Source organism: Lacerta agilis, chromosome 17 (assembly GCF_009819535.1).
Source record: "Lacerta agilis isolate rLacAgi1 chromosome 17, rLacAgi1.pri, whole genome shotgun sequence".
NCBI classification, from domain to species: domain Eukaryota; kingdom Metazoa; phylum Chordata; class Lepidosauria; order Squamata; family Lacertidae; genus Lacerta; species Lacerta agilis.
This window is the reverse complement of record NC_046328.1, coordinates 3,165,511-3,193,481: the sequence shown is the minus strand read 5'-3', so window position 1 is coordinate 3,193,481 and position 27,971 is coordinate 3,165,511. Positions and strand designations below refer to the sequence as shown.

Below are 27,971 nucleotides of genomic sequence, written 5' to 3'. Positions count from 1 at the left end.
GAAGAGGTTAGGATACAAGGAGGAATTTTTAAAAGGGTTAGCATAAATTTCAGATGTTTAGTTTCCATTAATACATCAGAAAATTCATAGCAAAAATGCAAGGCACCATCACCTTGTACACCATGCTTTAGGCACTATAAATAACAAACCAAAAATAATAATACATAGTCCTGATCCATTTGGAAGGCGATCCAATTCCAGTATGTTGCATTAGTCATTTTCCACCATGGATTCATTCCTGCAAAAGGAAGGTGCTGCTTCAGCTGCAAACAGGACCTGCATTTGAGCATGACAGCTATGACTAGACGCCACTTCTCTAGAACAATCGTTAGAGGAAGACGACGGCTGAATGATCATGACAAAGTTCCCATCCCCAATAAATTGGGCAAGGGGAGTCTTCAGACGTTAGCAGGACCTTGAATGCAACTCTTCAGCAACAACATAGATCTCTCTTTTTGGTTTAAAGTGAACTTTTGTTAAGTGAAGTGAATGCAAGCTTTCAAAAACAACCCGCAGGCTTGTTAAATTAGCACACAGCAATGACCCTGCAGGGTGGCTGCAGCAGAGTATGCAATGCCATTGCTTCTACAGAGGCCCTAAGACCTTGCTTTTGGAGTGCAGTCACCAAGTAAACATCAAGGGATTCTGTGTGGAAAAAGAAACCCCTCATTCCAACTGGGTAAGGGGTTGGGAATGGGGAGAACAGGTGCCACAATCCACTAGACAAGTTCCTTCATATTTTCTTGTGCTGTTACCATAGCAACCAAAATCCCTGGGCTCCAGTCACAGGTGCTGTAGGGCCTCCAGGCCTTGTTCGGTGTAGGCATCGTCTTTGTTGGAGCTGGCCCACTCGCCAAAGGAACTCTGGAAGGGGGAATTCCTCTGCATCGCTGGCATCCGTTTCTTATCACGGGAAAAGAAACTAAACCTTCCAAAAGAAGTGGGGTGTGGAGGAGAGAGAAAAAGGGTGGGAATAACACACAAGTTAAGGCGTTGAAACTTAGAGGGAGGATTTGAAAACATCTTTCAGTGCTAAGTGATATAACAAACATGGCAAAGCAATGCAAGAAACCAGGCCAAATTCTAACAGGGGAGAGAAATATCCTGTTTTGGGGGAGACAGGTTTAGAAACAACCTCTTAACTGGGGCAAGAACCACATAAGTACCATTAGTGGAAAGGTGTAAGCCTTCTTTAGGTATTTCTCCATGCCATCATAATATTCTGGATTCCAAGTCACAGGGGGCAGTTTATGTGCACAGAGCAGTTGCCCCCGGGTCCCGGGTCCAAGGTATTTTGCCACCTGAGGCAAAGGCCAATATGGCACCTGTCTCCCATGTATAAAAGCTGACCATATTGGCAGCTGAATTTTCCTTTGACAATGGCAGTGGAACAGTGTTCCACTGCACCTGAGGGCAGGATAGCTGGGTGGGGGGCACCACAGGGCAGGCCGTATGACACACCCAGTGCTGTTCACTCCTCACCCCACACATTCTGTATCTGAGGCGGCCGCCTCACTTTGCCTCATGGGCCAGGCCTCTTCCTCAAATGATCTCCCTGCAAACACAAGGACAGCTGAGAGGGGGCAGCGGGGGCAGGACCAACATGCACACTCCCATCTCCTGCATGCCATGTGATTATGGGCACATGGGGCAGACTATCGGGGGGGGGGGGCTTATGATTTTGTACCAATTACCTCAAGTGGCATTGCTTTCTGTTTTTACACCAAGTGAAGGAAATAAATAAGTGAACAACCAGGGAGAACAATATTTCAATGTTCTAATTATTATTATTACCTTAGTCTGTGTGAAGGGAAAGGGATTTCTGTGCATTTTTTGAATTATCTATTATGAACACTCAATGAAACTGTAACTTGCCCCCTTCCATCCACTCAAGCCAAATTCTGCCCACTTAGAAATAAGGCCAGGTTTTGAACAGGTTTTTGTGACAAGCACAGATCTAATTCCAGCCAACTAACTGAAAGCTGTTGGCAATTATCCTTCCATCAAAGAGACTTACGTTAAAATTTTATTTGATTCAGTCTTGGGCGCTATTTCTCTCTCAGTCTCAGTTTCCAATTAGTAACATGGATTGTGGGGATCAATGCAGAGACTAAGCAAAGGGGTCTCCCAATATACAGTTCCAGTATTTGTGTGCCTATGTGCAAATTCAGCACAAATCCCCTCAGTTCCAAAAACAGTTTGTTATACAAACTGGGAAGAAGTTGGGGTAGCTATTTGACAGGTGCAAGTCCAAAACCCAGACTTTAAGAGCACAAATTCAGCAGTCAGTCAGAATTGGGCAGTGCACACTTCACAGTTAGTAGCATTTCAGCACAATCCTATGACATCTACTCAGAACCAAGACCCTTCCGTTCAATGGGGCTTGGGTCTCAGGTACATGAATTTAGGAATATAACCTGAATTACAATGTGATCTTCTATTGGCACAGCACAGTCCAACAGAAGCAGAAGAAGCCAACCATCTTCTTTGAGATGGCCACAATTAAATTATACATTGAATTTAGAAGCAGGATAGAGGGGGGACACCCCAGGTGTCCTGGTAGCCCAAACACCTACAAAGTTGATGCTGGCACTTCCAAACTTGAGATAGGTCTCCAGCCATGACATGCTGTACAAAGGTGAGGACCTGTGTTTGGGCATCCATGTTAGCAAATATATCCTTTACTCCAATTTGGGATGGTCTGTAGGCATTACAACCAGGTCATAAACCTAGGTTGCCAACTTGACAATGCTTGTTCACTGCTGTTTCGAGGTTTGATACCAATTTGAGTCTCATTACAAGCTGACATGTAAGATGACAGGCTATGCTATGCTAACATTTGGGGCTTTGTCAGTTAAATCAATATTGCATATTGTATTTTCACCTGTTGCGATTAAATTTAAAAATAAAAACAAAAATTGCTGTGATCTGTCAGTAGGCAGGTTTCAAAAGCAAGATTAAACGAAGTTAGTGATTAATATGCTGCTAATGGGTCAACAATAGGTTCTTGTTTGTCTGAGATGAACGTACACACCCGCTCCATCACTGGCAAAGTACATGTCATGGATGCCTAAACACATTCTAGCTGCTGAATGGGAATGGCTCACTATCAGAATGTTGACAAAGTGACAATTCTACAAAGGCAGCACAATGCCAGCTGAACAAAGTAGGCTTATATGGTAAGTTGTAGCCTACAAGCAAGGGAATTTCAGGTAGAGGACTGGGCGCTGGGGGCCAATGAGCCAGCAAGATGGTAGGAAGGACCGACCTGAGTGTCATATATAATTTTTAACCAACTATCCAGATATTTGCTTGAAAAACTCTCAGTTAAAATTCCTTGTCTATTAAGCCAATTGTTAAACCAAGGGTGGGTAACCTGTGCCTCGCCAAATATTGCTGGACTACAACTCCCATCATTCCTGGCCACTGGGCATTCTGGCTAGGGCTGGTGGGAGTTAAGAGTCCAGCAACATTGGTGAGGCAAAGGGGCACAGGCTGCTTGGTAAATAAGCGGTTACATCATGCAGCAGAGGAGCATTCTGATTGGCCATCTTCAAAAAAAAGTTATATGATCCCACAGTCAGCCAAGGAGAATACAGCCAAGGTTAAGGTGAGGAACAGCCACACATCATGCACAAATAGGAGAACAAAAACTCCACAGTAACCAATTAAAAAGAGAGTTCCTACAAGGGACATAAGTCTTCTTATTGGCTGCAATGTGGGATCATCGGGGATCAATCCGGCAGCTACCATAGGCATTATAGCTGTAAACATCCTGGTTGGGAAAGCACAGACACAAAAGAGAAAAGAGGCTTAAGTAAGAAATTAAAAGGTATTCAAGTACACACAAGGACAGGAGAGGAGGAAGCAAATAAAGGAAGCCAGAGGAAAAGACAGACCTGGGTGCTGTCTTGTTTTACAAGGTGGGGAAGGGTCTGTATTGTCCCAGAGAGCCTCTGATCTCAAGGAGAGTCCTTTTGAATCAAACCAACAGTGTCAGTTGTGGGAGAGTGAGAAATGTCCTTATTTTCATCTGAGGAATGTTAGAGAGTATGAACATAGGAGCCAACTCGTAGGGGCTGAGGTCACTTCAGCCCACCCAATAAAATACTGGAAGGGTCCAGCCCCTCCCCCCAAGTTGATGGGCATTGCCATTCAAATGGTGTGCATGCACCGTGTAATGCGATTATGTGGGGCAGGGCTTACCTGCACCTCCATTATTTTATTGGAGTTGGCACCCCTTGCCCTTGAATGTTAAAGTAGTGCAAGAGGGCTTGACATGTTTACTGTGGATGTGACCTTAGAGCTTAAGACACGAAGTCTAACTCCACCATGTCCTGCTTGTGAGTTCCCAAAGGCATTTGAGGGCTCTTGCACTAGCGGATGGGTAAGTTTTGTGCAAAAGAGGAATCCACTGCAACAGCTGCACTAGCGGAAACTCATTGCACCGTCTATTGTGCCTAGGGCTGCCATACATCCAGATTTTCCGGGGGGTGGGGGGTATCCAAAATGTGGAGTTTTGTCCTGGATTTTAGGCAACTCAATCGAAAAACTGCAGCTCAACAATTTTGGGGTCTTTCTTAAAAAGTTGCTTATCTATTCTTAGGCAACGGTGTCTCACAGGCACGAAACATTTCACCAGTCTAGTGTAGCCGCAGGAGTGTCGGAGAGAGAGAGTTCAAATCCACACTTGGCCATGAAGCTCCCTGGGTGACCTTGGGACAGTCACTGCCTCTCACAGGATTGTTTCGGGGATTAAATAAGGAGGGGGAGAACCGTATAGGTCACCTTCAGCTCCTTGGAGAAAAAATGTGGCATGTAAGTGCAATAAATAATGAAGTATACCACTGGCTTTAACTTAGTGCCGCGTTGCACACAACCCATATATTAATAGCAAATTCATTTGCTGAGCGCCTGTCTTTATGTAGCCAAAATGGCACCATCCATGCACAAGACAGGAAATGCCAACAGGTTTGGGGGAACCCAAAGGTTTGTAGAAGTACAAACAAACACCTGTGGGAGAATAAAACGTAAGGGGGGGGCACAGAAATAGCCCAGTGAGGACTGAGCATGTTCTATATGCATGAATGCTGGCTGATTGCTGGAGTGGAACGGGACATCATGTTGGGACCCGGAAGGGGAGCAAAATCCCACTGCAACCGTTTGCTGCAGATGCCACTTGTTGCTGTTGATTAAGGACACAGCTGAGATCACCAGAGCACTTTTTTGCTTCTGAGCTAAACACAGCTCCGAGACATTCCCAACAGAGCTGCTTCTGGGAGTTGCTATTATTAGAATCAAAAACAACTCACAGAGTTGTTATTATTCTGAACGGGTTTTCTACAGTTACATAGCTTGGCTGGCTGGGTTGCATCAAGCCTCCCCACCACGTCATTACACTTACACACACACACACACACACACACACACACACAGAGAGAGAGAGAGAGAGAGAGAGTACACACACACACACACACACACACACACACACAGAGAGAGAGAGAGAGAGAGAGAGAGAGAGAGAGAGAGAGAGAGAGAGAGAGAGAGAGGCTTTTGTCTGTCTTCTTTTTAAAGGCAGCACTGATCATCATGTCAGCAACAAAGAAGTGACACAACCTTTGAAACAAAGGGCCCTTTTTGCTCAGTGTACAAAATGAGGCAGTTCTGGCTTCTTAAAAACAAACAAACATGTAAACAAAAATCCCTGTTCAAAGATTTACATTTTAAAATTTCCTAATTGGTTTTTGCCTCCATTAATTTTTTTTTGTCCATGACAGCGACACAGTCACCATCCTGTGTTAGCATCTCACATAGTTTGGGGAGCGGAGAGGGACGTCCCTCCCCAAAACACCTCTTTGCCAGTGCTCTGCACTGCTGAAACTCTGATGCTAATTGAAGGAAAGGTACTTTTCACATACAAATGAATAATGAATCACAAACTGGAAATTAAGCACACTTTTTTTAAAAAAAGTTTAATACCATGAGAATCAATTGGACATACTTGGGAGGAAATATGGTTTAGGATGCAAGTGCTAATGTGGAAAAAGGGGGTTCTTTTTGGCACATCTAAATATTTGGGACAAAGCTCTCTCTCATATATAGATTCAAAATGCAGTTTGCCACTTTGGACCCACCCACATTGCAGCTTAATCCTCTCTCCACAGTCTCAAGAAGAGGGAAAAACAAAAGAAAACAGAACTTCAAGGGAATTTATGCTAAGGGCATAGTGAAGCGCTGCATGCTTAATCCAGTTTGGTGCTTGCCATTTTCTGAGGTAGCAGCACCAGTGTTTTCCAACAAGCCCACACCCGGGTCTGGAGATTTCCAAGAGAGCTTGGCAAGCATCTAACTGTATGCACTGCCCGGCACTCACTCTTTTTGCACTAAAGTACCAACAGATTTGGTGCCAGTGCATCCTGGCATTGTCTTCTACTGGCACATGAAGCAGCAGGGCAGGAATGAGGAAGCTGTGGCCCTCCAGCCAGGCTGGCAGTCAAAAGCTGGAATCAAACCCTATTCTGGAGGGCTACAGCTCTCCCTGTAGGGGTTGCCAACCTGGTGCCTGCCATGAGCTTCACTGGCACACCAAGGCAAGGGCCCTGGACTCTGGGCTTCCTTTTTAAAGAACATCTCTAGACCTCCTAGAAAGAAAGGTATGAAGAAGTCACCCTTCCGAGTAATTTCTGTGAAATGAACAAGGCTGTCAGTGTTTTTAGCCAATGAGTGAAGTTGGAATTGTGACTGATAAGTGCACTGTTTATACATGAGGCAATAAGAATCTCTGAGGTCCTAAAGAGCTGCTGGCCACCCTCTTTTAATGCACTTTTATTGTTTCTCTATAATCTTCCAGGCAGAAATCCAACAGGTCATACCTTTTCTTGTATGAAAATACAATTACAGGGAAAGCTTCACCATGATTGTTCTCTCTCTAATTTTGTGTTATTGCCCTGCCATCACAAGGCAGCCATTTTGTGACTGGCGCCCCAGCACTCTCTCAAAATTCAAAATGTGCCCCCACCCTGGTCCAAAAAGGTTGGCGACCCTCGTCGTAGGGGATGACACACACATTAAGAAAATGTGTGCTGCTCACACATAGCGCTTCTCGGAGTCCAAGAGGACAGGTCTCTTGCCTTAAGGAGCTTAAAGTCTAAAATTCAATGCAGGGGAAACAAAAAGAGGAAGCAGGTAGAAGGGGAGTCAAGAGGTAAGCAGGTGGTAATATGCAGTTGTTTCAAGTACACATTTAGGCTTGGTTACAGACTTTGCTGCAGAAGGGTCATTATTATTATTATTATTATTTCCTATACTTTATTATTTGCCTTCTAAACCACAGTCTCAAGGCAATTTACATATAAAATAATTTAAAACGTTTAAAAACACAAACAATGAATACATTTAAAACAAGAATAAACCCCTAACAAGTGTTTAGGGCCACCTAAATGAGGCTCACACACCAGTGTGGTGACTGGGCAGGTGGGCAAATCACATGCTTCCTTGCTCTGCCCGCCACACATTAAAAAACAAATTCCTGCATATTAAAAAGTAGATCACCAGTGAGAAAAAGCTGTAGTTTGGTCTCATGAGAAAATATGCAGAGAACGCTTCATGCTAGGAATAGCCAAGGTAGCAATTTGTTACTACTGACCCCAGGGGGAAATGTATTGCTATGAGTTTGGTATGGGGGAGGAAGTAGGCAGAATGCGAGATCCTTCTCACCCCTGGCCCCACCAAGCATAGGCCAGACTGGTTTCCTGTCTTGAGGTGAACGCCTGGGTGATGGGCCATTAAGAGAACAAAGGAAAGGGGGCTCAGTGTGCTAAGACAAGTGGGTGGGGCTACTCCCTCAACGCAGAGATAGTTTGAAGGACAAAGCCTAAGCTTAGAGCTGAAAGGGGCAGTGCTGTGACCTAGAAGTAAAGCAGCAAGCTGGAGAGTCAGAGCAAAGTTTGAGAGCAATTTTGATTTTTTTCTTGAATCTAATGCGCTTATGGAGGAAGCAAGACCCTTATATATGTGTAAATAAACCATACATCAGACAGGACACCAGAGTCTCGGTTGTGTCTCATTCCCAAAGGAAACACGAACCCTGGGTAAGCACCTGGAAGCCCTGGAATCTCGCAGTACTCACAAGATTCGGGAGGCATGCAACAGTATTTAAACTGTGTCAAAATGAATCAAACAGATAAACAAAAAGAGGTGATTTGTGGCATTATTCAAAGGACACTGAGCACCATTCTTTCTTAGAGCATTTAAAAAAGCCCAGGGACCCCAAGAAGCATAGGAAAGCAAGTTTCTCTCTCCACCCCCCCCCCATACCTGGTTTAAAGCAGCCTTGGGAAGAGGAGTGTACTTACAGTCGTTTGATTCCAGATTCCTGCTGAGTGGATGGTTTTGAATGAATAATGGTTGTGGGTTGAGGAGACCTCATTTCTTCATCAGCCTCATCACTTTTTTAAAAAAAGAGAACAGGGAAATATATGAAACGTGTATGTTAGATTCAATTGAAATGCTGACTAGATACTTAATTGAGGACACCAACCCCAGAGCGAACTATGACTGTAGCTAAATTTTGCTATCATGCGGCAAGACTGAGACGCGTCATGACATCAACTGACAACAGCGATAAAGCCGTCCACCAAGCCATAGCAGATAATACTTAAATGGAATTATCTCCCATTAAATTTTAGCTTAATTTTAATCTAACATGGGATCTGAAATAGTATTGTTAAAAGACGATATTTAAGAAATATTTATTTTATGTACTATCGTTTTATTTTCTCTTTTGCTGGTCTATGACCGTAATAAAGTTTATTATTATTATTATGTTAGATACCAAATACTCTCATTACACCTAGGAAAAAATTATCACTCACTCTACAGACAGAATGGAGAGAGAAAGCATACCTGTCAGTGTATATAATTGTGTATATAAATAAAGGGGCCTTAGTCCTCTTGTCCAACTGCCTGCTCATTGCCCAGTCTCTGCTTAGGTACCTCCAGCAAAGGTGGAGAAAAAGTGTGAGGAAAGGGGGGCCCGTGCAGTGTAGAGAAGGGGTTCCCAAATTGTGGGAATGCTGGATGGGCCAATACAAGCTTTATTTCAAAACACATGGAGGGTACCACATTTTCAGAGGCTGCACCACAGAGCCACTCCCAGTCAGAGTAGACCAGAACTTTCTAAACTGTTTTGCGACATGTTAGTGTGTCGGCTGCAGTGTATAGGTGTGTCATATGAATGCTCTTATAGGGGGTTGTTTAGCCTCTGGTTTGCTAGTAAAACTGAATTACTGTGTCTCAAAATTATGCATGTCAGGGAACTGCCATTGGGCAGTGGGGGGGGGGGGGATGAGGCTCAGTCAGCATACACCACCCGGACAGCAGTACCTATTCCAGCGCGGGAAGCAGCAACGCCTCTAGTGGGGAGGAGAGGGAAATGGGCAGCCTGGTGGGGAAAGGGCTTGGAGATGCTGTGGAGAACCCCAGTGCCTCATCTTGTCTGGCTGACCAGGAGGGAGGTACGACATTTCCGGAGCCCCAATTGCGCAGAGGGGTGAAACGCAAGGAGGGGAGGGGGAGACTTGGGGTCCCGAAATTCTTATATTGGGGACGTAGCCGGAAGGGGCCACTCCCGGATTCTGCAAGTGACTGAGATGGTCATGAACTTGTTTGCTCTGCACTGTAAATAGTTTGCACAATAAATCTGATGAGTTTCTGCCTCGTTACTTATAAGCACCGTAAGGACCTGACAATGCATGTCTAAAAAGTATGTCACCAACACGAAATGTTTGGAAAGCTCTTGAGTAGACTCATCTGGGCTAAAGAAACAAACAGCCTGACCTGGTATAATGTAGGTTTACATTGATTACTGCCTGAACATTCTTCTTTATCTTGCTAAGAAAAAGGGGCAGAGAGGAGGAGGAGGAGGAGGAGGAGGAGGAGGAGGAGGAGGAGGAGAAGAAGAAGAAGAAGAAGAAGAAGAAGAAGAAGAAGAAGAAGAAGAAGAAGAAGAAGAATCCAAGAACTAGAAATTGGAGGAAATAGCCTGAAATATTATCGGCCCTTGTGACTAGCAGTGCATTTAAAAGTGTACCTAGTGGCCTCTAAAGAATGTGAAACTTGTGGTCCTCTAGATGTGGTTGAACTTCTATCAGCTCCAGACAGCATGGCTAATGGTCAGGGACAAGGGGAGTTGCAGTCCTGCAACATGTGGAGAGCTGTAGGTTACCCACAAGTGGCCTCACCCAAGAGAGCTCCCCATTCTGGCTCCACTCCATTTCCAACTAGTGTGGGCTTGCAACTGATGTTCAGGGCTAACACACACACAAACAGAGGAATTGAGCAGACAACTGAAGCCTCAACAGAACTGATCCCACTGAAAAGCAAACTGGCTTCAGTCCAACTGCCTCCACATAGAATCAGACTAGAAAGAAGCTGAAAGCAACAGCACACCTCTTATAATACAGAAGCTCCTCTTGCAGCAGAAAAACTTTAGATTTCAGTTCATTTCTCTCATGCAAAACATCCCGCAGCTCTTGCAAAGTAAACCTCGGGCGGTTGGGATCCTTCAAATCCATGGCTATCTTCTCAGATTCTGAGATGTATTCATCGTTGTTTGGTTCTTCGGCCTGGGAGGAACAAACAAAAAATCCTACATCAATACATGGCTTGGGTCTTACTTACAAGTCGCTTCGACTGCATCATATTTTTTTTATAAGTAACCCAGGGCAAGCATTTAATTTTAAAAAGAAACAGCCAAGGCTGAAACGGAGGTAGCCAAAGAGAGAAAAGAGGTGTCATCACCATAAACCAACAGACTATAGAACAGCAGAAGAAAGCAACCATTCCTTCCATGGGTCTGCGGAAAAACTGAGGCCTGGTGCCTGGCTGTGGAAAACTGGGTACAGAAGCCAAATCTTCCACACCATCTGAATAAACAAAAAGCCAGTCAGATGATAATGATAATTTAAATTCTTAATTACTGACTACTGGTATTTATGACTTGTTGATGCATTTATTAATATTTATTATTCATAATAAATGTCATATTTGTTTATTTAACAATATTTATATATTAGTTAATTAATCCGTTTTTCATAGAATCATAGAATTATAGTGTTGGAAGGGACCACAAGAGTTCAAACGCCTGCAAGGCAGGAATCATTTTGCCCAACGTGGGGCTCGAACCCACAACTCTGAGATTAAAAGTCTTATACTCCACCAACTGAACTATCCCAGCCCAGAATAGCAGTCACAAGACATTTAAAATATCCATTTCACAACAATCCTAAAATACTAAAAGACAGCACACAAAAACCAATCTATAGCACCAAACCAGAAACCAAAACCTGCAATCTGTCAAGGAAAACAGAAAAGGATGCCCACCCTACTCACCAGCTTGGGAGAGATTCAAATTATTTCCTGAAGTACTTGTGTTATAAGAATTCTAAGGTCTCAAATATAGAATAAAATAATTATAAATGCAAACACATATCTAAATATATAAACCATGTGTCTGAAATAGTATAGGAGAGCAATCCTGAAGCCATTTTAAATCTCCCAATGACCTCAAATATTCCTCTGCAGTAGGGGAGGCAAATGAGGAAAGCTTTCCCCGTTGCCTTTTTGCTTACTAATTCTTCAAATCCTGTCTTAAGGGCATATTTGTGTATGACTAGGGTGAGCCTGCGACTTGGGTTCAGGAACTAAAGTATTAACCATCACAAAAGAATGGCCAGGCTGCCCAGGCAATGCAATCAGCAACTATGATCAGATATCCTGGCAGACAGGATTTCAGCTGTACACTGCCTCCTGTGATGTATAGGAGTGGTCTTTGGCTGAAGGGGTTGGGCAATGTCAAAAGTCTTTAAAGGTTCCTGCACACTTTTGTTCAGGGTCTCTCCCTCCTTGGAAGGAGGGGAGGGAACTCTGTTGCAACAGAAAAATCAATGTCTGCCTTGCTTTCCCACTGGATTCTGCCACCATCCATTCTTCTCTGACTGATCATGGACTTAGGGGACTCAGAGTCCCATGGGGAGTTGTGCAGCAAAAGCCAAACCCCCATTTTTACATCACTTGCATGTTCACATTCTCTCTGGGGAAACAAATCTCACATTTCTTTCCATATCCTCTTCCTTGGAGCACAGTGTAAAGTATTTTATTTTAAAAGCTTTATACAGAGCCAGATTTAGAAGCAGACAACCCAGACACCAACTGCCGGAGGCATCAGTCTCTGGAGAGCCGTACACTAGTGTCTGAGAGTTTGTTTATTTATTTAGCTACTCTTCTCTCAACTGCTGAAACAAATACGAACAGTACAAACAGTTCATTGCCCACTTGTAAAGCTGGCAACCCTCAAGCTGTACAGAGAGTTTGTGTTAATGCTAGGTTTTTTGCTTAATTTGCAGGAAAGAGGCACAGCTCAGCAGCTCAAGCATCTGATTTGCATGAAGAAACTCCTAGCTTCAACCCCCAAGATATCCAGGTATCTTGGGAGAGCCCTGCCTGAAGTGCTGAAGAACTGCTGGCAAGCTAAACAACATTGACCTAGATCAGCAATATTCATGAACCATCTTAAAGCCTTAAAATTTTATTTGTGTCATGCATCGTTAACAAAAGCGCATTCATCTGCCTGTGTATTGGGACCCCTGACCGTTAGGTCCAGTCGCGGATGACTCTGGGGTTGCGGCGCTCATCTCGCGTTACTGGCCGAGGGAGCCAGTGTACAACTTCCAGGTCATGTGGCCAGCATGACTAAGCCGCTTCTGGCAAACCAGAGCAGCGCACAGAAATGCTGTTTACCTTCCCACCAGAGCGGTACCTGTTTATCTACTTGCACTTTGACGTGCTTTCAAACTGCTAGGTGGGCAGGAGCAGACACCGAACAACGGGAGCTCACCCTGTCGCGAGGATTCAAACTGCTGACCTTCTGATCAGCAAGCCCCAGGCTCTGTGGTTTAACCCATAGCACCACCCGCGCCCCTTGTAAATATATAATATATAATCTATATATATAAAAACGTAAAAGGTGGATGTTTGTGACCGGTCGATTTTCTTTGTAACTGCTTGACTGATTCTGTTGAAATTTGGAAACAATGTTCCATGGCCATATGGGAGTGTTTGTACGTGCTTACATTGTACAGATGGCACACCTTTCACAGGTAAAAATGTGATTTTGTGCAAAAAAATATAGCGCCTTCCAGTGGACATCAAAGACCACACATCTCATTTTACCTCCCGGTTGTCAGTGGCCTAGTTACTGCTGATTTTACTACTGGATTGTTTAAGAGGGCATGTAATTGGTGGTGTGTTAACCAGGGCATTTGGGTGTCTTCTAGTTTGTCTTGTATTTCTTGTGTTGACAAAGGTTTGTTATTTTTATAGAAGTCTATTAGGCGATATAAGCCTTTTGTTTGCCAGGTTTTTATCTGGAGGTTTTGTGCTAGGTGGTAGGCCAGGGGAATTAGTGGGGATGGGGTTGGGGATAGTTGGCCTATTTCTGTTTTCCATGCTTTGAGCATGGTCTGTGTGTACCTGTTGTGGGAATTTTCCTTAGTTTGTTTGGGAGGAGTGGGTAGCCTATGCTGTGGTGCAGGTATTTTCAATTGTGTCTCTCTCTAGGTGTATCCATTGTTTTGTCTCATCTTCTAGTATATATGGGATTATATGGCGTATTTGGTGGGAATATAGAGAAGTCAACAAATACTGGGAAATGATATATAATGAATTTTTAAAAAATGTTTAAAATGACATTTTTTTTAAAGCCGGAAGCATTTCTATTCGGGATTTTAGGTCAATATTTGCCAAAAAATATTTAAAATGCTACAACTGTGGCAAGAGTTTTGCTAGCACAAGGACAGAAGAAAGAAGAAACTCCAACGAAGGAAGAATGGCAAGGAAAGCTGACGAACTACGTGGAACTGGCAAAACTAACAAATAAACTACGAGAGAAGGACAACCGGGACTTTAAGAATGGGAACTTTTTACAAACTAGTATTTGAAAAAGTAACAAAGAGACTTAAATTCCTTGGCAGGGTTTGAATAAACATACACAAACTTTTTATTAGTAGAATATGAATAACAGGGAAATGATATGTACAATTTTTATAACATGCAGAAACAACATGAATAAATAAATCAGAAAAGGGAGTTGAGGGAAGTCCAAGGAGGGGGGGGGAGCCAGGGGGGGAAGGGGGGTAAAATGTAATTGGTTGTAATACTGACAAAATGTATTGATTTACATTTTTCTTTTAAAAAATTGTTTTTTAAAAACCCGGCGTATTTGGTTGGCACTATGGTTACATTTTTAAAACTCACCTTGGGAACTTGGAGAGTTAAAAACTTTTTAAAATATAACAAAGAGAAAGCATGTTGCAGTTAATGCCTAGTACCAGATTTTAAATACTGTACAGCAGAGCTTTCTGATGTGTGTGTCAAGACACATTCGTGTGTCGGCCACAGTGTGTAGGTGTGTCATGTGAATGCTCTTATAAGGGGTTAGTTTAGCTAGTAAAACTGAATTACTGTGTCTCAAAATGATGCATGTCTAAAAAGTGTGTCACCAACATAAAAAGTTTGGAAAGTTTTGCTTACACTATATGGTTATAGTCAAAGAATCATGTAACCAACCACTTCAGCTCTGTTAGCAATGTAATATTTCCTTCCAAAGTCACTTTTTCTGTAAAGCCACTTTATTTGGGAAAAGGTTTCACATTCTAAGCTCCCCTCAGGTATAAAATAATGAATCCCCTGAGTTATTATGGGGAGTAGGCAGCAACAACAGGGGAACACAGGCTGTGTCTAAGCAAGGAATGCTTCAGGTATCACAGAATCCAGTGCTTGGTGTTACATATGATACCTAAAGAAGTCTTGTTTTTTGTTTTTAAAAAGATGTATGTGCACTGTTTCTTTTAAAATACCAAGCTCCTAGTCCTCACTATTATGCTGACAACTTCCCTTGCACACATTCTTACACATCACCTACTTCCTTGTTAGGAAATTAAATAGAAACATTTGCATAAAAACAAATGAAAACACAAACACATTGCATAAAAACACATGAAAACACAAACAGAATTATGCATTAATATTTAAATTTGTTCTGCACCGAGAATTTGGATATCCATTGAGGAATTGGTACTGGGAGCCCTTCATGGTGTTTACTTGTGCTTCACAGCCATGAGTTCACTGTCAGCTTCTGAGCCTCGGCCATAAACATGAGAGGCAGACAATAGTCCTCAATCTCCATAGCAGTGTAGAAGGGCAAATGTTTCAGATGAGCTCATGCATTAAAGAAACTAAAACTGCACTGCAATGGTGGTGGAGAAAGGGAACATTGGGTATGATTTTGGCTCCCATTTACCCACTGAAGTGCAGCCAAACATAATCTTAAAATAGATCCTAGCGTCGCTTCTGCATTTCACCCACCCCTCCAAAATAAAAATCAATTAGCCGTACAAGTGAAATGTTAAGAATTCAAACTATTTCCAATACAGCCCTACTGAAGGCCTGGGGAACCTGCAGTTTTCCAGATGTTGCTGGACTACAAATCCCATCATACCTGACCACTGGCCATGCTGCTCGGGGCTGATGGGAGTTGCAATCCAACATCATCTGGAGAGCCACAGGTTCTCCACGCCTGCCCTCCAGGATCAGATAAAAAGGTCTACCACCCAGCTGCCAGCCTCTCACTGAGGCAAAAAAGATGCCCCCGGGAAGCCCACCAGGAGGGCATACAGACAATAGCCCTTGCCACTGTCACCCACCCAGCCCCAAGAACAGACAGTAGGAAATATGCAGTGTATGATTTTGGGGATCCATTTAGCTGTGATACATCTACCCACCGTGGGTTTGCCACACCTACTTGCCTACTCAGAGCTGAGCCTCCCCCCCCCCCCGAGTTCAAAGGGATTTACTCCAGGTAATTACAGACTTAATTACGCATTATATGAAGGAGAGAAGAAACATTGTGGTACATCTGCAGCAGCACAACCAGACGCCTTCACCTGCCCCAGCTGCAACAAAACAGGTGTCTTCTGTATTGGTTTCTACAGCCACAGCAGGCGCTGCCACCTTCCAACAGTTTAACTTCACCCCCAAAGGCGCCCTCCTCCACTGTCTCCCAAGACAGACAGATGCCAACAATTAGGGAAACCATGACGATTGAAGTGGTATGAAATACACACACACACACACACACACACACACACACACACAAATACATCATACTTATGTTTATATATACAATATTATATATTTTTCATGGAGACAAAAGCAGGGCTTACCTGGATGATTTCTTCTCCATTTTGACTGGGCTCTCCCTGCAGTTTTTCTCGGAGCTTTCCAAGCTCAGCCCTCAGTGCTCCCATCTCTTGCTCCTTGGTCTGGAGGTAGGCCTCCAACTCTACTTTCTGCTCAATCAGAGCTTTCCCCTGAGCCTCCACAACCGTGATTCTGTGGCGAAGGTCGTGGTTGATTTTCATTAACCTGTTTTGCTGTTGCTGAAGCTGTGAGAGAAAAGAAAGGAAGGAGGAAGGGAGGGAGGAAGCTAATAAGCCGCTGCAATTATGGCCCCATCTGCACCATACAATATAGAGCAGTATCATTTCTTTCAAGCAGTTGTTGCTTCGCCCAAATAATCCTTGGGAAGTGTCATTTGTTAAGTGCTGAGAGTTGTTAGGAGACCCCTATTCCTTTCACAGAGCTACACTTTCCAGAGTGGTGTAACAATCCCTCTTGCCAGGAAACTGAGAAGTTTAGCTTTACTTTAATTTACTCCCACATCCCTCCCTGTCCTCTGTTCAGGAAAGCAAGATACATGAGCAGACACATTCTAGCCAAGGAGGGTGCAATGCAGAGCTGATAAAGGGGGTGGGTTGGGGAAGAAGATGTATGGGTTTCAAGGGTCAGACAAAGAGGCCTGGAGGGTCGCATTCTGCCCCTGGGGCCGAGGTTCTCCATCCCTTTTGAACACAGGAGCACCATTATCCACCAATAACCAGGGATAAGCTGGCCTCTGTGGATTTGCTACATATCAAAATAAATGGATTTAGATATTGGGGCCTTTAAAAAATTAACTTGGCAGTACTTTGGCATTTCTCCCTAAAGGGATGAAACAGACTTACGGCTTCTACATCCTCGTTTTTAAGACCAAGTTCACGGTCCTTTGCTCTGATTTCATCCCTTTGTTTATCTACTACTTCCTTCAGTTTCTTCATCACTTGTCTTTCCCTTTCAGACATTCCTGGGGGGGAAAAGAGAAAGAGTGAAAGGAAGCTCCAATTGCAATACTGCTCCTGTTAAGTAAACATAATTGGTTGTTGAAAATACATAACTAAGGTAAACATCTTTTTTTTTCTGGCAGGGCTCCTGCACTTTTTATCAACTACATGACAGGCAGAAATTCATCAGGTTAAGGCCATCCAATAGGGCAGGGATGGGAAACCTGTGGCCCTCCAGATGTTGACGAACACTAACTCTCATCAGCTCCAGCTAGTTTGGTCAATGGTAAGAGATGATGTGAGCCAAGCAGCATCTGGAGGATAGCCAATGTGGTGCCCTCCGGATGATATTGATTACAACTCCCATCAGCCTCACGCAGCGTGGAGGTCAGGAATGATGGGAGTTGTAGTCCCATCATGCCTACTATTCATTCAGCCTTTGTTTCCATAATTTAGACAACAAAATCATGAGAGAGAAAAACCATCAAACATTGGCAATCTCAATATATTAAACACATAAAAAGTATAAACAACTCAGTAGCCACCATTAAGTAAAATTAAGTAGTTTTAGATTTGACTTTAAAAATCTTGGCTACTGGTCATGGCTACTCTGCCTCCATAGAGGTGGAAGATGCTTCTGAATAGCAGTTGCTGGAAACCACAGGAGGGGAGAGGGCTCTTGTGCCTGAATCCTGCTTGCTAGTTTCCCATAAGCATCTGGTTGGCCATGGTGAGAACAGGATATAATGCCAGATGGGCCATTGGTCTGGTGCAGCAGCCTTTTCTCATGTTCTTAAGGGGGAATGGCATGGAGTAGAAAACTATCCTATCTGTTGGTACCCTGAACATCTGCTTGCAGGTCCCATGTGTAGCAGTACCTCTCTTCCATTTCTAAGCTTATTTGCTTCTCAGCCAATATTAACTACAACAGGGATTTGTAGATGCCTTCCAAGCTGACTACCTAGTTTTTAAAAAGTGTTAAAGCTTAGAAAAATAACCCTAAGGGCATAATTTAAGTGTGCCCCCCCTAATTCTTCCAACCATTAAGAATCAATCTGTATTTTCCTCTGCATTGCAAGATTATCTTAATTTTGTTCCTTCATTCCCATTTCTGTTGGGGGGGCATATGCATAAACAGACCCCCAATACCTTCCTAAAATTTCCAAGCAATGTGCTAAATCATATCCTGAACCCAAACTAGGGATGCCTCTACAAAAAAATAAGTCTCACCACTGAGATTGTTTCTTCCTCTCTGCAGCCCTACTCTGTGAAGTCTGTGGTGGGCCTTAAGGACTCTCTAAGCAGGTGACTCCACCCCCACATCAAAAGGATGCTCAGAAAGCACCTGTGGTAATGCAGAGCCCTCAAGGCAAGTAAGCCTCTCCAATTCTGGAAGCTGCAATACTTGCTAAGCTTCTGGTGTGGCTCCTGCTACATTCTGCTAAGGCTGCATATTTTGCTGCCTAGGAAAAGATCAGAAACCTACTTGCTTTGATCAGATTTACTCATTTATTCTTGGCACTAGATTAAAATGTTTTTCTCCCACACATCTGAGCATTAATTTTTTATTTGCAATAGTTATTATTGTGTGTATGTAGGTATGTTTTGTGTATACACATCCCTTTTGGGGCTATATGTGGTAGTTAGGGGATGGAGAGATTGCTTTCATGGTCTGATTGCTTCCAATAGTGCTTTGCTTACGCACAATTATTTGTAAGCCATTTTAAAACACTTATTTAAAGCAACTAATAAATACTATTCATATGTAAAGGGGCCCCTGACCATTAGGTCCAGTCGTGTCCGACTGGACCTAATGGTCAGGGGCCCCTTTACATATTTCCTAGGAAGGGTGTGCTGTAGGACCGCTTATAGCTCAGGGGCCTGCTTCTATGATTTTTACTCAGAAGCCAGTCCCATTGAGTTGAGTGAGGTGAACTCTTCAGAACGGTAGCCTTTCTTTTCACTCCCTTTCCTAATCATGGTTGGTAACCGATGGATTGAATTTTCACCTTTTCATACAAAAAATATGTCCAGAGCAGCTTACAGATCAATAAGAAACAAGACATTCCATGCCCTCAGGCTTCCTAATCTAACAAGACATGACACAAAAGGAAATGGGTGGGGAGGAAAGAGGAAATAAGCAAACTCAGGCATCAGTTGCAAGTTCTTTTAAAATAATCAAAGATGGAGAAAAGCCGTATTTTAGTGGTGGAGTACAACATTTGCATGCAGACGGTCCCAGGTTCATCCCCCAGCATTTCTAGGCAAGGCTGAGAAAGACCGCTGGCCTGATTTCCTGGAAAGCTGCTGTCAGTCACTGTAGGTAGAGCCTGGTTCACACATGATCCTTTTCTATGAGTTGTCCCACAGAGAATCAAATAAACCTTGGCTTGTTCCTTCAAAGTTTGTTTTGTTTTCCAGATGCCCTTGCTTTGTACCTTTGCGGTTTGGCCACCCCACCCCAGGCATTCACCAAACAAACCATGGCTATTGTTGTTAGCATACTTAAAAGCAAACCAAGGTTTGTAAGCCACCAACAAACCATAGTGTTGGATTGTGGTTTGTTGGCGGCAAACACAACATAAACTGGTGGGCTGGGTTTATGCATAATGTAGAGCCAAGGCATAGTTTAATAAACAACAATGTATAGGATTGCAGCTTAAATGTAACGAGACATTTCATGTCCTGATGACACAATTCTCAGCATGGCTACTTACAAATATGTCCTATTGAATTCAATGGGTCTTACTCTCAGGTAAGTGGGGATAGGCTTGCAGCTTGCCTCAAAGATTGAGAACCTGTGACTTACAGAGGTTCATGGCTCCATCAACCCCAGCTAGCATGCCTGGTGGATCAGAACTGATGGGACGTTGTGCTCTTATGAGAGCTTGCTTCATCAGGCCAATGGCCCCACTAGTCCAGCATCATGTTCTCAACCAGATGCCTATGGGAACCCCCAAGCAGGACCTGAGTGCAACAGCCCTCTCCCTCTCCAGGGTTTCCCAGCAACTGGTGTTCAGAAATATTACTTCCTCTGACCTTGGCGGCAGAGCACTGTCGTCAAGGCTAGCAGCCATGGATAGCCTTGCCATCCATAAATTTGCCTGATTTCTTTTAGAGCTGTCCACACTGGTGGCCATCACTGCCTCCTGTGGGAGGGAGTTCCATAGTCTAACTATGCACTGTGTGACTTCCTTTTCTCCATCCTGAATCTTCCAACATGCAGCTTCACCGAATGTTCATGAGTTCTTGCGTTTCGAGAGAGGGAGAAAAACTTCCCCCTGTCTACTTTCTCCGTGCCATGCATCATTTAATACTCTTCTATCGCCTTTTCTCTAAATCCCAAATGCTGCGACTTTTCCCCGGAGGGAGTCTCTCCATCCCCTTGATCATTTTGGTGGTTGTTCTCTGACCCTTTCCCAACAATGCCCTTTGTGAGGCGAGGTGACCCAAATGCAGTACCCCAAATGCAGCACCGGGGGGGGGGGAGGGGAGTACAGGTTCCGCCCCACCGGGGGCAAAGTGGCTGTTCTCTAGGAGAGCTGCAACAACAAGGGGAGCAAGTAAGGTGACAACCTGTGGCCACTGTGGAAGTTCTGCTCTGCTCCTCTGCCGACCCAGATCCTGACAAAGCAGGAGCTGCACCCACTGCTTCCCAAGAAGATTCTTTCATATAAAAATAGTTTTATGTGAAACATGACGCTGGCAGCTCAGTTCTGCGGGTGCTGTGCAAAAGATCTGATGATGCACGACTAACTCCACCAGGCCATGCTGCACAGGATTCTGCAGGTTTGTCTGGGATTTGTTTACCAAGGGGATGTCATGGAGGTAAGATAGCCATCTCCCTCATTTCATGTTTCAGCCCATACATCTACTATATATTTTGGAAATTTGTTTTGTCTCTTGATGTGTGTTTAGACACCCTTAATTTATCGTAACCAAATTTTGCATGATGGTTCCTGAACAAGCAAGTTTTCATTTATATTTGGATATGATTGGACGTTGCTTTGAATCAAGAGGGCAGTCTGAACCTTCCAAAACTTCACTGACTTTAACAACTTATTTCAAAACTGCAGGGGGGGGGTGGCTGTTTCTTAAAATTCCTGAGCAACACTGGCTAGCAGGCTGCTAGTATTTAATATTGGAATCATCCTGGAAACTTTTATTTTTCAAAGCTATTAATGATTTAAAAATAATAATTTTCACCCAGTGAATTTGGCTGGCAGTAGATGCAGCACGCAGCAAAAACAAGCCATACTTTACACAACAGAGTTAATTTATGGCTGCACTGGGAACTGTGCAGCCCTGTAATGTTGTTGGACTACAACTTCCAACTATTGGCCCTGCTTACTAAGGGGCAGATGGGAGTCGTGGCCCTTTGGATGTTCCTAGGCTTCAGGTTCCTCAGCCCTGATTTACGGAATATGCTTTCACAAAGGCTGGTGGCGCCACTTGCCTTCATGGCTTCAAGAGCACCAGTTGGGGGAAAGGTGGCATAGAAATGTAAACAAACAAATAAAAAAGGACTTAGGCCGCTCCTCCTCAAATCTGTCTATCAATTCTTAGCATCGCAATGGAACCTCTGTGGTCGGTGAATAGTGAATAGTGCTTGCTGAGGCACACCAGGAAGAGGAGGGCTGTTGCTTCCATGTCCTGCTTGTGGGCTTCTCTGAATTAATAATTTGATTGGCCACTGTGGGGAGCAGGATGTTGAACCTTGATGGACCTTTGGTCTGATCCAGCAGGCTCTTTTAAAACTCTCCCTCCTCAACAGCACCCAAATTTCTAGACAACAAAGGCAATTGTTATAAACCAGAGGTGGGGAACCTCCATACAGACTTATGTCAGTACTTTTTGCCTGACTGCTGCCATCTCCTATACTTTCCCAAACAGTTTCTTACTGAGTTTCGGGTCAAATGAACCCAATGTTGTCCTTGAGAATCTCTGCCTACCCCACTTGCCTTCCTGCTTCTGGAACTCTTCTTCCGAGAAGTTGACGTCCTTGTGGGAGAGGTTGGTCATCAGCTGTTTATTCTCTTCCTGGAGCTGGGCGATTTGGGTGAGGAGATCTTGAGCTTCCCCTCTCCAGACGTCTTCCACCAGCTCTAGCTCCTAGAGGGTGAGATTGCATACCATCACTTTCAGGTCCTGGATGGTCAAATATCTCCCATTCAATGGAAGGGCCACATCTGGCTGGTTATAGCATCTTTCCATGCAGAAGGTTCCAGGTTCAAAGCCCTGCATGTTCAGGTAGGACTGGCAAAGACTCCGTCTAAAACTCTGGATAAATGCTTCCAGACAGTGTAGCCGCACACACCCACACACACCATATTATTGGATTACAACTCCCATCAGCCTCAGTTTTCAGGGCTGAAAGTGAGGAATGTTGGAAGCTATAGACCAAGATCCTCTGGAGGGTCACAGGTTCTCCACCTTGGTGTAGACAATACTAAGCTTGATGGACCAATGGTATAAGGCCACTTCCTACATTCCTATTTTCGTACGGAGGATCTTGGAGGCACGTGAAACAGCAAATTTTCCTAATGCTCAGCAGATCTGGCCTTGGTCAATGGCTGAAGACACCACCTCCAAGCTCTGCTGTACATTGCCTTTAGTTCCATGACAGAATAAAGATAGGCCATAAATGCAATAAATAAATATGAAAGTTTAAGGAACACAGTAGGAACTTAGATGCCTTATGCCATGGGTAGGCAAACTAAGGCCCCGGGGCCAGATTTGGCCCAATTGCCTTCTAAATCCGGCCCACTGATCGTCCGGGAATCAGCGTGTTTTTACATTAGAATGTGTCCTTTTATTAAAAATGCATCTCTGGGTTATTTGTGGGGCCTTCCTGGTGTTTTTACACGAGTAGAGTGTGTGTTTTTATTTAAAATGCATCTCTGGGTTATTTGTGGGGCATAGGAATTCGTTCACCCCCCAAAAAAAGTATACTCCGCCCCCCCCCACAAGGTCTGAAGGACAGTGGAGCGGCCCCCTGCTGAAAAAGTTTGCTGACACCTGCCTTATGCCAAATCAGATCGCTGGTCCATCTAGCTCACTAAACTGGTGAAGGCTGTGTCCTTCCAGATCAGCCTCCCATGACCTAGTGCCCTCCAGATGTTTTGGACTACAGCTCCCATCAGCCACAGTCAGTATGACTAGCAGTCAGGAATGATGGAAGTTGTAGTCCAAAGTGTCTGGAGGGTAGCAGGTTGGGGTAACCTGCTCCAGATCTTGTTGGACTCCATCAGCCCCAGCCAGCATGACCAATGGCCAGAGGTGATAGACCAACTGTAGACCAACAACAGGAGTCTTTTGCACTTCCACATGGAGATGCCAGGAACTGGACTTGCAACTTCTCCCTGCAAGGCAGCTTCTTTGCTGCTGAGCTATGGAGCTATTGCAATTTCCTGAAGACGCTGGTCTGCACCTGCAGAGTAAACTGGCAACCAAGGCTGAGATTCCAGCTCCAGAGGGAGGCATGGAGTGCTTTGTTAAGGAGAAAACCAGAGATAGATGCTTGGTGCCGCCTCAGGAAAGGTTTGGGAGGAACGTATGTTTGCTAGCTTTCTTATCAGCTCTTGTTCCTGTGGCTGAACGCAGCGTGGAGAACCTCTGGCTCTCCAGATGTTGCCCGGCTCCAACTCGCATCAACCCCAGCCAGAATGGCCAATGCTCAGGAATTATGAGAGTAGCAGGCCAGCAACATATTGAGGGCCGCAAGCTATACCAGCAGACATCAGCGGATGTTGATGTTTACCTCTATGCTATGAAAACGCTTTGTTGGTAGATCTCCACTACTCTTTAAGGCACAGAGACATGCCATCTTCTGGTCAGCTGGCAATCACACTTGGCAAGCCTAATATAGCCGCTTGCCCACAATGCAATATGATCAGAGAATGTTGGTTTGCTACAGGCGTACATTTGTATTACTGTCACCTTCCTTAACCCATTCCATTTTATTTAATAATAATAATAATAATAATAATAATAATAATATTTATTAAATTTGTACACCACCCTTCATCTGTAGATGAAGGCAGTTTGCAGCATAAAAATACAAGACAAAAACACAAAATGCATACTAAAAACAAGAACAAACCAATAACCCCCCTCCCCAGCTTTTATCGCAGGAGGAGGTCTTAGTTATTGCTCCTCTAGCCATGCTCCGTTCCCTTCCCACCCCTCTCTCTTCCGTTATTGCTTTAAAACTTGCTGAGCAGGAAGGAATTTTAAAGCACTTTTTGCAGTGCCAGTAGCAAACGAACCCCATGAGAGAGGAAACACACCAGCAGGCAGTGGATTGGGGAGAGCCATCTTTCTCTCCTCCCCACCCGCTTCTCCATTCTGAGATTGAAAGCAACGCACAAGGGAGGAATTGTCTGAGAGGCTGGATTAAGGAGGGAGGGGTGCCTGGTGCAATTCCCAAAATAGGACACACACCCCAGCAAATGCATTAAATAAGGTACCATGAAATTAAGTCATGTGGGTTCTTAAAGACTTACAAATGGATCATGGCATAAGCTTTGCTGGGCTATGAAAAAATACAGTACTCTGATCATGTGCAGTTTCAAAACTCTCAGCAAAACACAAACACATTTTGCCAACCTTGATAAACAAAAATAACTGAGCGTGTGTAGTTTTACATTTAAAACTTACTTAACTCATTGATGTTTTCACTCACTCCCTGCCTTGGGCCAGGCACCAACTCTCAGCCTAACCTACCTTACATGTCTGTTGTGAGGATAAAGGACAACCTGGTGTAATTGCTCCAATGCAATATGGCCATAGACATGGCACATGTTAACTACAGGCAAAACTTTGCTTAAAACAGATGTGGGGAACCTGTGCCTCTTCCAGATGCTGTTGGTCTCTAACTCCCATCATCCAGCACAGCCAATAATCAGCAATGTTTGGTGCTGTAGTCCCCAAAACATCTGGAGGGCCATAAATTCTCCAGGGCTGGCTTGATATAATTACCCAGAAGACTTAGGGTTCCCCATCCTCTCATTCTTTGCTCTTTCATTGAATGGAAAGTGATCTGGATGAGAAATTTCCCTGGAAGGGTGGCAGCTCTGAGATTATCTTGGGCCTGCAGTTGTTATCCAAAGCTATACACCCCAATATTTGGAATCAATGAATTCCAGCGAATTACAATTACGCAGTGCCTCTCCGCAACAGTTACCTCCATCCACCACAGCTGACAGCCCAGCTATTGTTGCACAATTTATTCTGGGCAGAGAGAGGGAGAAGTGAGTCAAAGGACTGTGATCTTTTTAGTGGCTGGTGACTCTCTTTTAGCCTCTCGTTTACCACTTTAATGCACAACCAAATCGGAGGTTGATGTCAGCTCAGAGCATAATTCTAGGAGAACGGAATGGGTACAGTGGATAAATTAATACTCCCTAGTTCCCATCCCGTATCCTTTCTTATCTCTTCCATCTTTTTTTCCTAATATAGCCCAAGCTCAGCTTGCAGAACCTCAAAGTCCCAGAACTTGTATTTGAAGCCAGGGATCAAATCTAGAGCATGTAAAAAGTAGGACTCATAAGAAAAACAACTTGAGTGCCTCTAGGCAAGTGCAGAGTACAAAGCTAGGTTGACGGATGCTTAGAATGCTAAACTAAGCCTGGGGAGACCCAGGTTTAAATCTCCACTCAGCCATGAGGCTCACCTTCAGCCCATCACTATTTTTCAGTCTGTCCTTCCTGACAAGCTCATTGGGAGGATAAAATGAGGAGAAACATATATGTGCCTAGAGTTCCTTGAGAGAAAGGTGGGACATAAATGTAATTAATAAAAATAACAGGAATCTGTTTCATCACCAAATAACCACTTTTCTGGTTAGAATCAAGTAGGATAGGAATTCTGCCTCAGTGAATGCCAGGAGCACCTTAATTTCTAAGGCTGCAACTATATCCCCACTTAATTGCAAGGGTTAATCTCACTGGGTACTTTAGAGCAGGCATAGGCAAACTCGGCCCTCCAGATGTTTTGGGACTACAATTCCCATCATCCCTGACCACTGGTCCTGTTAGCTAGGGATGATGGGAATTGTAGTTCCAAACATCTGGAGGGCCGGGGTTTGCCTATGCCTGCTTTAGAGTAAACATGCTTAGGCTCCGACTAGTAAATTTGGGCAAAGTGAATCCCTTTTTATTTTAAATCTGGGCTGCAAATTGTTTTATGCTGCCTCTATGCAAATAGGGATTTCCAATATATTTTTATTGTTCATTGCTGGTTTTAAATAATACTTGTGTGTTTCATATTTTTGTTTGTAAGCGACCCAGGCAATATTTATTGATGAATACCTAATCAATGATGTGCTAAGTGGTTCTGAGGCAGAAGTTTATCTGGAAGCTTTTAACCTGAATGATATCCAGATATGTTTGGTTGGTTGTTTTAAAGATTTATATCCCACCTTTCAGTTGAATGATGCTCAACTGTATGAACAGGGTGGCTAGTCAACGGTGATTGAACGGCCTTCTGCCCATGTTCAGAGACTAGTCTCATATCAGACATATTATTCCACAGCAGGAGAGGGAGACCTTTTTTCAGCCTGAGGTCCATATTTGCTTCTGGACAACCTTTTTGAGGGCCACATATGTTGCCTTTGTATAGTACTGAAAACTAGTTTCTACACACACTCCTCTCTATCCACCATCCCGGTAAGCAAAAGCCATTGTCTGCGTTAAAGGACACTTTCCATCTAGGCAAAAGTATTTTGAAGGCAAAATAGGGTCCTGGGGTGAGAGTAAAGAGAGTTCTGGGGGCCTGACAGAAAGACCCGAGGAGACACTTCACCCTCCCATCCTTGTTTAGGAGTAAACCCCATCCTTGGAAAGAGTTACAGGGAAGGGAGGGGCTCAAAGGGCTTCCTCAGTTCCCCCTTTTGCTTTGGGATCAAGCAAATGCTCTGCACGGATTCCACCCACTTCCGCGTAGAGGATCCTCAATCCTACCTCACCCTTTTCCCGCGAGTAAACCCCACCGATCCCAGCAGGACTTAAATTCTGAGTACTGAAGAGCAGAAAGCAAAAGTAAGCACGGGCACACGCATGCGGATGCCGCGAAGTCCTCTGGCACCAGCGCGCCTCGCAGCCTCCGCGCAGCCGGCCAGAGTTTCGTAACCAGCCGGGTCTCTGCCTCGAGGACCGTACACAGCCTCGCACATCCACGGGAAAGAAGGGCCACGGGAAAGAGGGGGCGCCCTGAAACCGAGCCCGCTTCGCCTTGCGCCCGGGCGCCTCCTGGGACGAGAAAGAGCCCCCTCCTCCCCACCCGAGAGAAGCCGCGCGCGCCAGGCTTCCCAGCCCGCGCCCCACCCCCTGCGGGCCCAATCCCCGCTCGTGGCCGACCTTCTGGTGCTTCCTCTCCTTCTCGATGCGATCCACCCTCTCCAGGCGGAGGCGGTCGAGCTCCAGGCGCAGCTCCTCCATCTCCGGGTTGATGTGGTTGCGGCTGACCAGCAGCTCCAGGATCTCCAGGACGCGCACCACTTTGGGCATGAGGCGCCCGATGGCCTCGCAGCCGTGCTGGTCGATGAGCCGCTCGAACTCCTGGCCCACCGCCGACGCGATGTCGTACACGTCCATCACGGTCAGCTCGGCCACGTTCTTCTCCAGGGCCGGCGAGCCCAGGCCGGAGACGCCGTCCATGGCTGCGCCTGCTGCAGCCGCCCGCTTCCCCGATCCCGCCGAGGAGCCCGGCCAAGGCTCCCTCCGAGGCGGCGGCAGCCAGCCAGCCTCTCGGGGC

The 27,971-nt window shown here is 44.7% G+C and overlaps 1 protein-coding gene across 4 annotated transcripts; it reads right to left on the bottom strand.

Moving 5' to 3' along the window:
• Positions 1-37: 37 nt before the first annotated feature.
• Positions 38-27,907, bottom strand: RILPL1 (Rab interacting lysosomal protein like 1). 4 transcript variants are annotated; one of them, XM_033174142.1, is made up of 8 exons: positions 27,575-27,907; positions 22,178-22,328; positions 17,121-17,239; positions 16,288-16,502; positions 10,450-10,629; positions 8,355-8,447; positions 3,688-3,775; positions 824-928 (listed from the first exon to the last, which is right to left on the bottom strand). In XM_033174142.1, exons 1-8 carry the CDS (start codon positions 27,872-27,874, stop codon positions 923-925), a joined length of 1,152 nt encoding a protein of 383 aa, XP_033030033.1. In that variant the 5' UTR covers positions 27,875-27,907; the 3' UTR covers positions 824-922. The 4 variants fall into 4 exon arrangements, with proteins under 4 accessions (XP_033030032.1, XP_033030035.1, XP_033030034.1 ...); XM_033174141.1 differs by lacking the exon at positions 3,688-3,775 and having other exon boundaries at positions 38-928; XM_033174144.1 differs by lacking the exons at positions 3,688-3,775; positions 22,178-22,328 and having other exon boundaries at positions 38-928; positions 27,575-27,675.
• Between the last annotated feature and the right edge of the window lie 64 nt (positions 27,908-27,971).

What these genes read in the sequence shown, in the direction of transcription:
- RILPL1 (XM_033174141.1), bottom strand. Translation starts at nt 27,874, where the DNA reads ATGGACGGCGTCTCCGGCCTGGGCTCGCCGGCCCTGGAGAAGAACGTG. An exon ending in AGAGTTCCAGAAGCAGGAAG is followed by an intron (nt 17,240 to 22,177) that starts GCAAGTGGGGTA and finishes TTTCCCCCCCAG; the next exon opens with GAATGTCTGAAAGGGAAAGA. An exon ending in GAATCTGGAATCAAACGACT is followed by an intron (nt 929 to 8,354) that starts GTAAGTACACTC and finishes TTCTTTTGGAAG; the next exon opens with GTTTAGTTTCTTTTCCCGTG.